This window comes from Mytilus californianus, unplaced genomic scaffold, assembly GCF_021869535.1.
Source record: "Mytilus californianus isolate M0D057914Y unplaced genomic scaffold, xbMytCali1.0.p SCAF_4, whole genome shotgun sequence".
NCBI lineage: Eukaryota > Metazoa > Mollusca > Bivalvia > Mytilida > Mytilidae > Mytilus > Mytilus californianus.
In genome coordinates this window covers 58,467,244-58,484,563 of record NW_026262690.1, presented here as the reverse complement: position 1 = coordinate 58,484,563, position 17,320 = coordinate 58,467,244, and the positions used below count along the sequence as shown (strand labels likewise).

The 17,320-nt window shown below is 34.2% G+C and overlaps 1 protein-coding gene across 1 annotated transcript in view; it reads left to right on the top strand.

The window, feature by feature from the left end:
• LOC127698451 (uncharacterized) overlaps positions 1-5,884 on the top strand; it is a 59,015-nt gene extending 53,131 nt beyond the window's left edge. The window contains exon 3 of the mRNA XM_052201903.1: positions 3,335-5,884. Within this exon, the coding sequence (XP_052057863.1) occupies positions 3,335-5,427 (2,093 nt within the window). The 3' untranslated portion in view covers positions 5,428-5,884. The remainder of the gene's footprint in view (positions 1-3,334) is intronic.
• The last annotated feature ends 11,436 nt before the right edge of the window (positions 5,885-17,320 follow it).

Genomic DNA, 17,320 nt, shown 5'->3' with positions numbered 1-17,320 from the left:
AAAATTTAAAATATTTTGTCAAATCTTGTACCGAATGACGTCGCTTACCAAAATGAATTATTTTGTATCAGTGATATAGTAGTTCACTTTACCTCCAGCAGAAGTGTGGTTTTGATTAAAGACGATCTTCGTATACATTTTTGGGATAAATATTTAAAATTGCGGGATTGGGCTATCTTCAGGCACTTACAATTGTGTGATCTGTTAAGAAATAAGCAATCACATTGTTATAACCATAAGATACACAAATTAGGCTGTGATAATATACTAGTATATGAATTTAATTCAAGGGAAGTTGGCACTACCTCTTTGCTCCGTATAGAAACGCTCAAATAACTGAAGTCGTAGTTTTTTTTATTGTCACAGAGCTATAACTACCAATACCAAAATACTTCAGTAAATAAATAATCTTTGATTGTTTCTGCTTAATTTATCCAAATTATAGACATGGGACGATTTAGAGCTTGACATATTGCATACATTGTGTCTGTCCATTGTTGAAAGACTTTGCGGTCTAGATGTCTTTTTGTTGTTTTTGTCGTGTGTTTGCAGGGTAGTAAACATCAACCGCACGGGCGTATGACATTTGCGTCAATTTTGAAATTTTTTTTTTTTTTCATTTGAATTATTAATTTTTCATTTGCGCCCATTTAATTTCAGCAGGTAAGATCTGATACATTTCAGACTGTACAAAAACAAACAACGGCCCCAAATCATTTCACTCGCACTACAATGAACAGTTTTACTCACACCACCCGAATATTTACATTTTTATGGATGGCATAAAGAAATCCAGGTAATAATCAGGTCTCTCGACATTCCAGCAGCCATAAGAAAACATGGAAAAGAAAAATGGACTAATTATTGAAAAGTATTTGGATGTATTGTAGAGAAAATATCACAAGGTTGCAGTTCATCAGAAGTGTTGTATACAAATACTCAGCTAGGACACACTTGTAAATATGCAAATGTTCTATTTACGTCAAATTGTTACTATTTTATAATAAAAGGGCTATTTTACGTTTGATGTATAAAGTTTGAGAACTTTTACAATAAACTTATCCTGCTGAAAAAACCCACTTCCACTCCCCGTGGTGAGCATGGGGGTAGATGACAGGCGGAACGAGGATTTTTGTTATTTTATCAATAAATTTTGTACAACTTATATGTCTCTTGACTTGTGTTTACCTGTAAATTGGCGCAAACAAAAAAAAAATTATTGGCGCAAATGAAAAACCAAAATTGGCGCAAATGAAAAAAAAATTGGCGCAAATGAAGTGCAGATTGGCGCAAATGCAGAACGCAGCAACCTCATATCACATTTTTTGTTCATAATTGGATAATCTATAGAAATTATGTTTGATCTTTATCATTTTCTGATTTGAAAAAAAAATAATGCGTAAATTTTATTTTAAAAAAAAGCGCACAAAATACAAGAATGATTTTTTCGTAATAATGGCAGTAAACTGTCTGGCGTGTTTCTATTTATGTCTATTTTTTATATTCGTGTGTGTGTTTTGTTCTCTCCCGCATAGCTTGTTTGATATGAGTATTTATTTCAAAATTTTTCCGAATGACACACTTTCTTCCCTCCGGCCAAAAAAAAAAAACTAACATAAAAGAAAAATTAGACAACAAAAAGAAACAAAACAGATATGGCTTATTTGTCACAAGAAACGGTAATGACGACGGCTACGTACTGCTCACCTTGAATTTATCAAAAATACTGTGTCAACATCTTATATCACACACTTGACAGTGGAATCTCTGAAACTGTAATATCTGTATTTATTGATTATGCTCAACATTGTTTTATTAAGTAATGCATTTTAGTGCATCTAGATCTCATTCCTTCGATCAGAGGGAATTGTATGATAAGGTATTAAAAGCATACTACAACCTACGCAAGGACTTTTTGTCACAGAATCCAAATATAGACAGCCTACATGTGTTTGATCATACAATTAAGCGTATTCTTTTATATAGTTAAAAAATTGGGGGATATTTTAAGCCTTTCAAAACAAAATTATAATCTCAGATTACAACAGTAGATCAGGCTTATCCTAAGCTTCTTTCTGGACGTTTGTAAACTCTTACTTGGTGTGTGGGAAAGGGCAAAAAATCTTGCCACTCTTTCTAAACTAAGCGAAATTCCCTCCACATGGCATTGTTTAAATTTTTATGCAAAAACATTCTGTATCAGTACTACAAGGATCAATGGGACTCAAAATGCATATCAGTGTTGATAGAGAGCTTTGTAGCTACAACACCTTCAGGACAAATTGTCGATGTTACATGTAGTCTTATCACTGAGCTTATCATTGGATAACGCTTGATACACAACGACTGAAATTGATTATGCTTGGGTTTTCCCACTTCTCAATGTTGAGTTTTCTGTACACCTTGCATATTCTTATGACTGTCCTTCAGTTTTCATTGAAATAATTTCATATTCGTATTCGTATTGTTTATAAGAAATATTACAAAGTTCGAATTTTATTTATAACGGGCTCTTAGTTAAGTGCCCGTTTAACGGATACGTGAAAGTACCCGTTAATTATCTAGCTTTACGGAACATTTTACGGAGACATTAATGGGTGCGTTAATTAACGGAGGCTTTGTGAATACGAATTAAAATTAGCGGAAACTTAACGGAGATATTAACGGATGCTTTGTGAATAAGCTCCCTGTTCTTTTATTTGGTTTCATACTTGGATTTTTTTTTTTTGCCCAGCGTAATTTTTTGGAGAATAACTATTTTCTTGGAGAGTGGATACTAAGAGATGCATCATATAACTCAATATTTTTGAGATAAATTTACACTATTTTTTAAATTCGAGATTTTGGTTTTCACCATTTGTGGTGAAAACCAAAATTGACCCTAAATATTCAGTTGCACTTTGTTGGGTATAAATAGAAATCAATTTGTTCCTAGAAAAAGTTAACCCATAGTTGCTCTGTACCCAGTAAAATTTCAATTTAAAAGATATTAGAGCATTAACTTACTCATGCAATAATTTGTACTTTGGAAATGCAATGTAGCATTATCATTTTCATGCCATATCAAAATATCTGATGTTGTTAGCCTTTCCTGAAAAGTAATATTTTTGATTATTATCAATCTAGACTATAACATCACAAAACCTGTAGGTTACTGCCTTAACAGTGCATTTGCGCTTTGATTATATTAACAATTACCAATTTTATTGATTAAAAGGGCCGTTTAATGCATTCAATCATTCAAAAATTATGTTTTAAAAAAGTTAAGCAACACATTTCGTTTTATAGACTTGACAAGGTCTCTGAAACCAAACCATTTACATTTGTTTTTTAGAGAGGACATTTAAAGAGGTGTTACAGCATAGAAAGGATAAAACTTATGTCAAAACATCTACTGTGGATAAGGCTGTGGAGTGTATAAAGAATAATGGCTTTGTAGTTATTGTTGGTAGGAAAGGCACAGGGAAATCTAAAATGCGTTTACAGCTTGAATCTGTTTTTGAAGAAAAAGATTATCTTCCTTTTGAAGTTCCTAAAAATATGAATGAGAGAGAAATTGCTGATCTTAAATCAACAAAAATCATATTTTTTTTAGATGAATTAGATTATAGCCCTAAAAGTCTTGACAGAAGACTTGAAGTGTCTGTTAAAAGGAAAGCGAAGGTAATTGATACATGTAGACATGAAGATTCAGATAACAGTCTTCAGCAGAGACTAGGTTTGTTACCAGACATATCAGGTACTAGCAAGGCAAAGGGAATATTTATATGTAGTCATGAAAATCTGCCTACTGTTAAAGAAGCTTTACAAAAGAAGAAAATATACAGTGATAAAGCAATGGTAGACTTGGACAAAAAGGCTAATATTATGACATTAGAAGAAAAAAGGGAGATTCTTGAAAAAATAAGTAAATCAATGTCTGCTGAACTTGATGTGGATTTAGTCAATAAAATCATCAAAATAGAACCTTTTTTAGGATTTCCCCTTGTGGTAAAAAAGTTCTGTTCGAAAAAGAAACATTACTTACAAAAAGAAGAGAAATACTTTATCAATCCACCCAAATTCCTTAGAAGGGAAATTGCAGATTTGTATAAAACATCCGTGGAATCCAAGAAAACAGATTTAATGAATAAATATTGTGTTCTTGCCTACATTGCAACAGATAAAAGACATTGTATAGATTTGTCTACCGGTAACACTAATGTCAAAAAGTTTCAGGAGTTGATGACAATAATTTATCATACATCAACAGAAAGCCCACTCGAGGATATAGTTGACCATGCTGACAGTCTTGTTTGGAAATATTTGGTGAATTCAGACGATCATACTTACAAATTTATTCATCCAATAGTATCAAAAGCAGTTTTTTTATCATCACAACACTTCATTCAACCTTTAATTCAAGAAGGCGAAATAGAGGACATTATAGAATTAATCAGAGGTGTTAAGTATGAGCATTCAGTGGGTGAATTAGTACTGAAGTTGGAAGAGAAAGAGCTATACAACATTTTATGTGAAAGGTTTACCTCTGTATTGATAGAAAAACCAGATTTGGATGAAAAGATTGGTGATTATATTTATCATCACTTCGTAAAAATTCTTGATGAGAATTTTATTATGATTCTATTTCACAATTTGGAAAAACATTTTTCATTTGAAGTCAAAAAGCAGAATGAAATTTTGGAGAAATCGAAAAAGAAAGTTATGAAAGAGGTAATTGAAGGAGAAGCTGATGCAAATGTTAATCAGATGCCCTTGGGCAAAAAAGATAGTAGCAAAACTGAGAATAGTTATTACTCACCTTCAACAATGATAACATTGATTAAGCATTTAACAAGAACAAGTAGAGATTTGTGGATTTATTCTCACGTGGAATATACTGCACCAGATTTTATAATCTTGTATGGATTGATTATGGCATGTAAAAACAACCTTTGTAAAGGAAATGAAGACCAGAAAAATATATTTGATTTTATTCTTGCATTATTTAGTCACAGATGTAAGATTGAAGACTTTCAGGCTAAATTGTGTACACCTTTGGACATGTATGGCAATGTGTTCTTTCATTTTCTTACACTGTTCTGTGAAGATGAATCGTATTTGATTTTAGAAAAATTGTTGCTATATGTACCACACAAGAAAATGTATAAGGTTCAAAATATGTCACAGGAAACACCAATGCAAATGTCTGCATTTCTTGGAAAGGCCAAAGTGTTTAAAGTATTCCTCCAAAAATCAAAAATGAAAGGAAAGAAAAGGAAACATCTTTTAAAGACAGCAGAAATTGGAATGACATTAAGTCATGGTTCTGGCAGTACAACATCTGAAATTAAATCCTTTTTGAATTTGGACAAAGATTTCAGTCAATTGGTGCTTAGAGGAAAAAAAGAAGATTATGCTAACATTATAAAAACACTAAAAAATTAAAAAGTAATTTCAAGAACTGAACATACCTAGCTGTATCTGCCATCACATGTCCTTAATCACCATCCATATTCACCTGTGCACTTGATGGAATCCTGTATCGAATCTCTACAGGAGTTGACAATTAATTCAAGGGCTATTCTTTTTATAAAATGAATTTTATCAGCATACAATCTATATAAAAATCACTTTAGCTTGATGTTTTAAATTTTTTAATCGGATTGTTTTTATCTTGTCAAACTTGATTTCAAAATTGACTATTGGATTGACCTTTCTTACTTTGTTTGTTTTTTTTAAATACAATTTATATAATTGAAGTGAAGGGTTCCCTTAATCATAGTTAAATTTTACGAGAGCGAGTAAATTAAAAAAAATATTTATCTGTGTACATTCTACATAAAATTCTGTTTCGTTTGATGTTTAAAATTTGAGATACGATTTAGGTTCAGTTTCTTAAAAAAATGATTTCAAAATTGAATAAAAATATTTCAACCATTTTGAAAGTTCTTTCTTTGCTTTTTGGGAAAAGACACCTTCAGTCCGTCAATTCCCTATAGGGATGGCCAGACGTTCTACTTTCCAAGCCTCTCACATCAACCATTTTTAACCGGATTTTAGAAGGAAAAATCGGTTATTGATTTGGGAATGTATGCTGGGGGGGGGGGGGGGTGTTGGCGGGCTTTTGGGCGGGCAGGCGACTGCCAAACAGTGTCCGTTCATTAACATGAAAACGCTTTGACGAAATCTTTTCAAATTGAGATATGTTGTTTCCTTTGACTAAATAAAGGTCAAGTTCAATTTTCACAATTTTTAGCTTTTCTCATTGTTGAGTTGCAGACCTTTCAGTAGCGAAAAGTGATATTTATTACTGTAAATTCAGAAATTATTGCTTGCATTTATTATTGCGATTTTGTCATTTTAGACTAAAATGCGATTTTAATTTTTGCGATATTGAGAAAAATCCTGTTTAATTCATACAAAAAATTTCAAAATGCGAGTTTAAATTATTGCGATTATAACCCTGTCGCATTTTGCGCAATAATAAAAACATCGCAAAAATTTCTGAATTTACAGTATATGATGTATTGTCTCGCCTTGACAGAGTCAAAAAGCGAGACAGGTATGCTGTTTCTGGCATTGGCGACGGCGGCGTCAACAATGTATTAGTTTGTGATTAGGCAGATAAGTTGCAGATATTAGTTTGTGACAATTGAAAGAAAAAATATTGGGAACTATTAATTATATATATATATATATATAAAGTTTGATTACACTAAGTGTTTTTAAGATAACAAACATGTGGTAATTATCAATCACAATTATAATTGGAGTGACAGATTTATTTGAAAATTTTGTGTTTCCTAAGTGTTGTTGATGATCAGCTCTGTAGGACAGTATAACTATTTATTGTTCATTATTAGACAAATCAGTTTTCCACTATTTTTCTTCGTGCTTGAAGATATTGATTTGATAACTGGTATATAGTTTTATCATGACAAGTTACAGATCACGTTTGAATTTTGTTCCTGTCTGATGATTTTGTGCAGAGTTATGGTCCTTGGACTTAGAAAATTCACTTAAATAATCAGTTTTCCTCACTTTTTTTCTTCACGCTTGGAGATATTGACTTGATATTTGTTATATAGTTTACACCATGACAAGTTATAGATCAAGTTAGCATTTTGTTCAAGTACAATGAATTTTTAACTGGTAGGGGACTATGTATTGCCATTCAATACTCTCAGAATGCTTGTTCTGTATAAACAAATTTTCTAAATGCTATATATATTTTTTTTACTTGATCCTGTTTGGGGGTCCAAATTTGCAAATATCATTTTCATGCAGGAACATCCGGTTTGCTGTCACTCTGACAGCCCCTTGTGTATTTTACAGTTTGGAACACCTCAAAAATTTCTTACTGATTTGATGAGAAGGAGATAAACGAATGAACAAATTAACTTTAAACACTGTTACACATTTCCCTTCTGTTTCTCGTGAAATTATCGTATCTCGAGCTCTCCCTTTTACTATTTACGTTTCTTTTACAATCCGGAAAAATCAGTATTACGAAATATTCCAAATATATCCAACCTAGTGACGTCATGGTAGGAATTCACCACTTCGGAGAAACAGGGATATCCTGTACCAACTATCTTCGTGTGGTACTTAAGGAAAGCAAAAAAAACTAACGGACTGTTATTGTGACATAGGTGGCGTTGTTTTCTTGTCATGTAATGGATTGGTTTAATTCAAGACTTAAGTTATTTGATTAGCAAAGCAGTGAAACATATATGTTTACACTTCAGTGATCATACTGGTTTGAACTAGAATTATATTAGTATATACTCTTGTATTGAAATCTACTCAATAGTTATTTTCACTCTTTTTATTGGATATGTAAATTTCCTTTGTTGTAAATTTCTTATTTATACTATTGCAAAGTTTTATCTCTACTTTTTAAATTTTATATTACGTTGAAATTAGTTGGACTTTTTGATTTTGATATTGAATTGAACTTTGTTGGACTTTTTGATTTTGATATTGAGTTGAACTTTTAATGAAATACTCTATAGTATGTCTCGAGAATTGAGGGAGACTAAACAAATTAGTTCTAAGCAGCTTAACAGTGAAGGTTTATCAGAAAAAATCAGAAGAAGTGTTAAGTTTAGACTAGGAGATGACTCCCGTTTAATCAAGAAGATTAAAGAAGGCGGAGGAAGTTGAGTCGGAGAGCGAATGCGATGACAAAGTAGCGAGGAATCTGAAGACGAGGAGTTGCAGAGGCTAAAGAAGGAGTTGGAGAAAGTCAGGCGCAAAAAGAAGGAGCAAAAATCAAAGGAGAAGAAAGAAAAGATCAGAAAGGAGATAGTAAAGGAGAAAACAGAGTTAAAGAAGAAAACAGAGAAACAAAAAGGTACTTTTGATAGTAATAGTATGTTTAAAATAGACGATTCACTTAATATTAACTGTTTAAGAAAATGTTCTAAAAGCTGAATCTGCTGTTAAACAAATTTTGGAAATATATTCAGATGATTCTTCCGATGAAAGTGAGGATTCTACATCTAGTGTTAATTCTGATGATTTGATGGATTTTTAAAAAAAAATATAAGAGACTCAAATCTAAGAGCAAGAAAATATCTGGTATGTTTGATCATCCGTCAGATGAGGTTGTTAAAAAGCAAATGTGGCCACAATCTAAATTGCAGTTTGAATATGCTGGTTCAAAAATAAACTTTTGATGATTTAGAATTTAATTGGTTTGTGGCTGGAGAGTTAGAAATATTGTCTTCATCAAAGATATGCGATGTAGAAAGAATTGGTAGAATCAAGCTGTTGAAGAAAATTGCGTATTACACAGAATTGATGAGTGGGAGGGTTTGAAAAAAATGTATGCTCATATAATAAGGCAGATTGAAAATGGTTTGGCTGATTGGTCTAAAGATTTTAGTGAGATTGAAACTCCCGTTTTGATAAAATATGTAAAATCAGATGTCAAGTCTAGGAAATCTACTCAGTATGGCGAAAACAAAAAACCAATAAAGAAAGAAGAGACTGTGTTTTATTGTTTGCTTTTTCAAAGTTTTTTTACCAAGTTACATGAAAACGTGGGAAAATGTTGATAAACTTGATAATTATAAAGTGGAATATCTTGACAAGGGAGATAATTTTATCAATAAGTGTACACATTTTTGTAAAAAGTACAAACAAGAATTCCTATGTGAGTCATAATATTAATAAGGTTGATTTAGTTGCTCAGGATAAACTGAATGATACTGAGTTTAAAAATACTATTGATATACATAGTCAGATTGTTCGATCAGGATATCCAAATTATTTGGGTTGTAGAATTCTAGTTAAATCTGAAAATTTGATAGATTATGACCATAAAATCATTTGTGAGTTTTTACAGTTTGGTGCTCCGATTGGATTTCAGGGAGAAATGTTAGATGATTATTCATCCAAGGTTACTAATCATAAGGGGGCTAGAGATTTTCATAATCAAATGGTGGCTTACTTATTAAAGGAAGCTAGATATGGGGCTATAATTGGGCCGTTTGACAAAAATCCTTTTACCTTGTCATTTCAAAATTTCACCTTTAAATTCAGTGTATAAAAAACACTCGGTGGAACGAAGAGTCATTTAGACCTAAGTTTCCCACCTGGAAGATCCTTGAATGATTTTATCTGAAAGGTTTTTTATTTAGGTGAAAAAGTACAGTTGTCGTATTTAAAAGTTGATGATTTAGTTGGAATCATTAAGGACAAAGGTGGTAAATGTCTTGTTTTTAAGAAGGATTTGAAAAGGGCTTACAGACAAATTACTATTGATCCAGGTGATTTACATTTAGTTGGTTTTCAGTGGGATGATAAGCTCTTTGCAGACCGTGTTCTTCCTGTTCACTGTGTGTCAAAGAATCACTACAGCTGTTAGTTTTATGTTTTATAAGATAGGATATATGGTTATCCATTATCTAGACGACTTTCGTGGGGCCGATACGGTTGATAAAGCTGATGAAGCTTATAATGCTTTAGGTGCATTGCTAGAAAGTTGAGGACTATTAGAGTCCAAACAAAAAGGAGTAGCTCCTACTACTAGGATGGAATTTTTAGGTATCACAGTTGATACATTGAAGTTGACTTTGGAGTATTACTCCAGACCTTGTTAAAGAGATTTCGTTGTTAGTTCAGTCTTGGTTAAGAAAGAAAAAGGCTTCTTTAAGAGAGTTACAGTCATTCCTTTGTAAACTTCATTTCGTGTCTACTTGTGTATGACCCAGTAAAATATTTGTTATTCGTTTGTTAAACTGGCTTCGTAGTGCATTCCCTTAATATGTTGTAGGCAGGGGACACAAGATAATTAGAAGGATTCCAGTAGAGGTACAAAAGGACTTACTTTAGTGGCAAAGATTTCTGTCGAGTCATAATGTCTTGAAGATTAGTCTTCTCCAGATGAGTTTTTTTCAAGCGATGCTTGTTTAGAAGAATTTATTATCTATTACTTCAAATCAGTTTTTAAAGGCAGTGCTTTAGTGCCTTTCTAGTTGCCGTGTTAATCTTTCTTTCCGCGATATCCAACTTATCTACGTGGGGGGTCATTAGGCTCCAAGTAGATCCGGAAAATGTTGATTCTCTCCTCTTCTTATTGTGATATAAAATGTTTTTTGTTTCATTTCATTTACATTGGGAAATATAGAAACGATCATTGTGTTTTGTTAGTTTTAAAAACTTTTGATATATTTGTATTTTACATTATAAGCAGTCAACCGATTGACGGAAGCAGGACAAATCGCCCCACTGGCAAATCGCCCTACACCTAATCGCCCCACTTTTTCACCAACTCGCCCCACTTTTAAAAAAATCGCCCCAACTGGTTTACCAACTCGCCCCACTTTTGAAAAGGGTTAAATCCCGTTAATATTACTCCTGCCAACTCGCCCCACTTAACGTACAACGTAAAGGTAAACACTTTTATTTTAAGACTTAAAATAGTAAATTTCTGTGACAAATTATCCCCAGGATAAAATATCACAGAGGAAGAAATAAACCGTTACAATATAATGTTATTGAGAATAAGAAATCTACATAAAAATAAGCAGATTGCTATAATTGCCAATGAGACAAGTATCCATCAGAAACCAATATGATAACATTGAATGTTAAAATGTCATGCAGGAAAAAAACGTCACATAAATGCTGATGCTACCTTCTTTCGGTTTTATTTCAACCAAAAGAAAAGAACCAAAAAAAAAAAAGATGCATTTCTAACGTTTTCATAAGTGGGCAGAATTGGAAGGCCTACACTCATTACAGTTTAATCATTTTATTCATAAGTGGGGCTAGTTGGTAGCCATTAATTCTATTCATACTTTTATTTATCAGTTGGGTACGTTGGCAGACATAAATTCAACGGTATTACTTCCTTTTTCATAAGTGTAGAGAGTTGGCATGACTCAATATTAGGATTTTCCTATTTTTCATAAGTGGGGCGAGTTGGGATAACTCAATTCATCAGAATTTTTCTATTTTTCACAAGTGGGGCGAGTTGACATTCACGTCACCGAAATACTGGTACTCACTTCTTACTGCTTTATTTAAACAAAAAGAAAAGAAAAACAAAAAGAAAAGAATTACAAAAGATGTTTATCTAAGGTTTTCATAGGTATTGATTTTATTTATAAGTGGCAGGAACATATACAACGGGATAGCATCTTTTTCCATAAGTGGGGCGAGTTGGCATTACTAAATTCATCGTGGTTTATCTATTTGTCATGAGTGGGGCGAGTTGGCAGACCTTATTTCAGCGGGATTTTAACCCTTTACATGAGTGGGGCATGTTATCCAACCTATTTTCAATGGGATTTTACCCTTTTCATAAGTGGGGCGAGTTGGTAAACAAGAGTGGGGCGATTTTTTTAAAAGTGGGGCGAGTTGGTGAAAAAGTGGGGCGATTAGGTGTGGGGCGATTTGTCATGGATTCCGATTGACAAACTAGAATTATTTGAATTCCGTGTGTAAAGAGGTCGGGTTAATTTCGAGTGTTATCTGCAATCTAGATGTTTATAAATCATTTCAGTCGTTGATATAATAATTAAAGGTCGACTGAACATGAATTATATTATACAATTTAAGGCGCATTTCTGTTTATGCACGTGAACCCATCTAACGTTATTGATTGTTATTTCGCAGTTATATAAAGTAGCAAATTGTCGTTCCTGAATAGGTGGCGCCGTGGTAGCCGATCCTGTTCTTAAACTTCCGGTTTCTGCACTGCAACTATACAGTTGCATTTTTAATTAACGATGCCAAGTACTTGTTGTTGTGTACCTGGATGTCATTTAAGAGGAGGACATGCATTTCCAAATGGGATCTCCTGTAGTTGGTGATCGCAATACTGGTATACCAGTATTGTCCACAATACTGGTATACAAATTTTGTACTAGTATTGTAACTTTTTTTTTAAGGATGTTCGCTTCTCTTGTTATAGAATTTTTGCCAGATATTCGGAATCCTCTGGTTTTATCCATGTAGTGCCATTAAAAACTTTTGCCCACTAACCTCTACTTTTCTTTTCATAATATCATTACAAAAAGTTTAAAAAGTCATATTTCAAAATCTTATAAAATCCTTGTTATTGTTGTGATTCCGAGTATATCTAAATACCAATAGATACCTTGGATGGTCGTTCCTGCAGTCAAGAACGGCCGGATTGCTCTTCAGAAGAATATGTCGTCTGTATAGCCATTAGTTCATTACCGGAAGACAGGGATTTCTGGGTAGTTCTTCGGACATCTCTAGATGGTCTGTCTGATGACCTAAAACTAACCCTACGAATACTACACTCCCCCCAGTTTTATTAATAAGGCCCCCTCTACTGAGGTGGGCCCTGTGAATTTCGCCAAAAATTAACAAAATACGGGAATCATACCCAATTTAGAGAAAATATGCATCAATTTATAATACACAGTATACACCCTATCCCCCCAACAATTTAAAAAAAGTATACAACCTACCCCCCAAACAGACCCTATTCACGGGTCTACTGATACACTAAAAAGTTAGTGCAATGGGTTCCCAACAAATTGGGAACCCAGCCAACTGTGAATTGTTCTCTGAATCGTATGCCAACTCTCCCCTTCCTTTATACAAACTATGCCCTGGACACTAAGTGGCTGCAAGTCTTCTATATAGTTGGACCCAGGAGGTTGTGCTGATCCCGTCTCCATTGTGAAGAGTTTGGTCTCATTTTTATACGACCGCAAAAATTGAAAATTTTTTGGTCGTATATTGGTATGACGTTGGCGTCGTCGTCGTCGTCGTCGTCGTCGTCGTCGTCTGGCGTCGTCCGGCGTCGTCCGAAGACACATTGGTTTTCGCACTCTAACTTTAGTTTAAGTGAATGGATCTCCATAAAATTTTACCATAAGGTTCAATACCATGAAAGGAAGGTTGGGATTGATTTTGGGGGTTATGGTACCAACAGTTAAGGAATTAGGGGCCAAAAAGGGGCCAAAAATAAGCATTTTTGTAACTTCCAGACAATAACTTGTGTGTAAGTGTATGGATCTCTCTGACATTGTACCACAAGGTTCCATATCACAAAGGGAAGGCTGTAATTGATTTTGGGGGTAATTGCCTCAAAATTTTAGGAATTAGGGGCCAAAAAAGGGGCAAAAAACAAGCATTTTTCTAGTTTCATGACAATAACTTGTGTGTAAGTGTTTGGATATTTCTGAAATTGTACTACAAGGTTCCATATCACAAAGGGAAAGCTGGAATTGAGTTTGTGGGTAATTGCCCGAAACGTTTAGGAATAGGGGGCCAAAAAGGGGCCAAAAATAAGCATTTTTCTAGTTTCCAGACAATAACTTGTGTTCAAGTGTATGGATCTCTCTGAAATTGTACTGCAAGGTACCATACCACAAAGGGAAGGCTGGGATTGAGTTTGGGGGTGATGAATCATAAGGGGGTTCCAAAAATTTGGGGGGGGGGGGATTTTTTTTTTAATTTTTTTTTCTTTTTTTCCTTTTTTTTTTCTTTTAAAATTTCCCATTTTAAGTTGGTTATTTCTGATTAATATTTAAAAGCAAATAATAATGATATGGTAGGAGATACACACCAAACAGGATGTGTAAATTATTATATAATAAGTATTGTGCAATAGCAAGAAATTTTCAATTGCACAGTATTGCACAATTGCAAGAAATCTTCAATTGCACTGTATTGCGCAATAGCAAGAAATCTTCAATTGCACAGTATTGCGCAATAGCAAGAAATATCCAATAGCACAATATTGCGCAATAGCAAGAAATTGTCAATTGTACAGTATTGCACAATAGCAAGAAATATTCAATTGCACAGTATTGTGCAAAAGAAGATACTTCGTATAAATTGCTTATTTCTTGATCAATTTCAATGGGGTTTTATTCTTGAATTCTTGGGGTTCTTTAATATGCTGAATCTAACCAAGTATTAAGTTTTTGGATTTTGGGCCCCGTTTTTAAATTGGTCCATATTGAGGTCAAAAGGGACCAAAATTTAACTTTGTTTGATTTCTTCAAAAATTGAATTATTGGGGTTCTTTGATATGCCGAATCTAACCGTGTATTTAGATTCTTAATTTTTGGTTCCGTTTTCAAATTGGTCTACATTAAGGTCAAAAGGGTCCAAAATTAAACTTAGTTTGATTTTAACAAAAATTGAATTTTTAGGGTTCTTTGATATGCTGAATCTAAACATGTATTTAGATTTTTGATTATGGGCCCAGTTTTCAAGTTGGTCCAAATCGGGGTCCAAAATTAAACTTTGTTTGATTTCAACAAAAATTGAATATATGGGGTTCTTTGATATGCTGAATCTAACCATGTATTTAGATTTTTGATTTTTGGGCCCCGTTATCAACTTTGTCCACATTGAGGTCAAAAGGGTCCAAAATTAAACTTTGTTTGATTTCATCAAAAATTGAATTCTTGGGGTTCTTTGATATGCTGAATCTAACCATGTATTTAGATTTTTTATTTGTGGACCCGCTATCAAATTGGTTCATATTGAGGTCAAAAGGGTCCAAAATTAAACTTTGTTTGATTTCATAAAAAATTGAATTATTGGGGTTCTTTGATATGCCAAATCTAACCGTGTATTTAGATTTTTAATTTTGGGTCCCGTTTTTAAATTGGTCTACATTAAGGTCCAAAGGGTCCAAAATTAAACTTAGTTTGATTTTAACAAAAATTGAATTCTTGGGGTTCTTTGATATGCTGAATCTAAACATGTGTTTAGATTTTTGATTATGGGCCCAGTTTTCAAGTTGGTCCAAGTTGGGGTCCAAAATTAAACTTTGTTTGATTTCAACAAAAATTGAATATATGGGGTTCTTTGATATGCTGAATCTAAACATGTATTTAGATTTTAGATTTTTGGCCCAGTTTTCAAGTTGGTCCAAATTGGGGTCCAAAATTAAACTTTGTTTGATTTCAACAAAAATTGAATATATGGGGTTCTTTGATATGCTGAATCTTACCATGTATTTAGATTTTTTATTTGTGGGCCCGCTATCAAATTGGTTCATATTGAGGTCAAAAGGGTCCAAAATTAAACTTTGTTTGATTTCATCAAAAGATTAATTATTGGGGTTCCTTGATATGCCAAATCTAACCGTGTATTTAGATTTTTAATTTTGGGTCCCGTTTTTTAAATTGGTCTACATTAAGGTCCAAAGGGTCCAAAATTAAACTTAGTTTGATTTTAACAAAAATTGAAATTTTGGGGTTCTTTGATATGCTGAATCTAAACATGTGTTTAGATTTTTGATTATGGGACCAGTTTTCAAGTTGGTCCAAGTTGGGGTCCAAAATTAAACTTTGTTTGATTTCAACAAAAATTGAATATATGGGGTTCTTTGATATGCTGAATCTAAACATGTATTTAGATTTTAGATTTTTGGCCCAGTTTTCAAGTTGGTCCAAATTGGGGTCCAAAATTAAACTTTGTTTGATTTCAACAAAAATTGAATATATGGGGTTCTTTGATATGCTGAATCTAACCATGTATTTTGATTTTGGACATTGGACCATAATAGGTAAATTAAAAAAAATTAAAGTTCTTAGACCACATTCTTTCTGTGTCAGAAACCTATGCTGTGTCAAATATTTAATCACAATCCAAATTCAGAGCTGTATCAAGCTTGAATGTTGTGTCCATACTTGCCCCAACTGTTCAGGGTTCGACCTCTGCGGTCGTATCAAGCTGCGCCCAGCGAAGCATTTTATTCCTCCCTTGCACTGTAAATATATCTTTGTTAAGGTAGGGAATTCCAGGGTCCCACTGTCTTCTGGTGGGACCCAATCTAACTGTGGCAATGGTCACACGTAAGACTGGTGTCCCACTGTCTACTGGGGGCGGCTGCAGATTAAAATAATTAGTGCCCACATTATCTGCTTTCAAAAGTGACCCCAAACTCAAACTTGGATTGTCTGGATTAAAGTATGCAGATTCTTTGTCTAATAAAGATTCTACAGTAATAACTTTTTCTTTGTTGAACGGACTGTTGCTTTCAGTTGCGGCCTTTCTGTCAGTTTCTCCCTTTGATGAAGGGTCCTCAAAAGTGAGAGATGTATGACTGTTTTCAGTATTGTCAGTCATTCCTCCGTCAACAATAGGAGTAGGACATGTCGAATCCTGGTATTGCGGACAAACTGTGACTATCTTCTCATCACTGGCCCCTTCTACCTCATCGTCTGAGGTGGAGTCCCAACTTTCTTGGGCCTCCTCATCACTTGCCAAAGTTGTCTCTGTTTGGGCAGCAACCTTGTGAATGCTACTGCTATTCTCAATTGCCAAGATAGCTCCTATGGGTTCCTTCATAATATTGGCTACTGGACCCTCCAGGTCCCCTGTGAGCAATGCTGGAGCAACTGAGTTGCTTTGGGGCACCTCACATTTCTCTACTAATGGTATGGCTGGGGTATCCACCATCAAGGAATACCCCTGGTTGGCCCTTATTTTCCAACAACCACTGTCTGTGTCCTTTATTAAAGTGAACCTCCTGTCCTCATCAACCTTGATCAGTTTATGAATATCCGGTAAAGAGTACCCGGCAAAGCCTGGGTGTCTTTTAAGGATTTCCTCCACCAACAAATACCCACCTGGGAGGAGGCTTTGGACCAACTCCAGTGCACCATGCCTCAATATGTCCGCAAGACATTTAAATAAGTAGCAGTCCAATCCGCCTGAAGGAGTTGCCTCTTTGTCAGAATTGGAGCACTGCTCTGACTCAATCTCTGCTCTAACCTTCACCGACACACTCGGTTCTCTGTTCCCCTCCATGTCCCGGGCACCTACCCCTGGGCCCACTATAGCTACCTCCGCTACTCTGGCTTGGGGTACAGACGCAACTTCT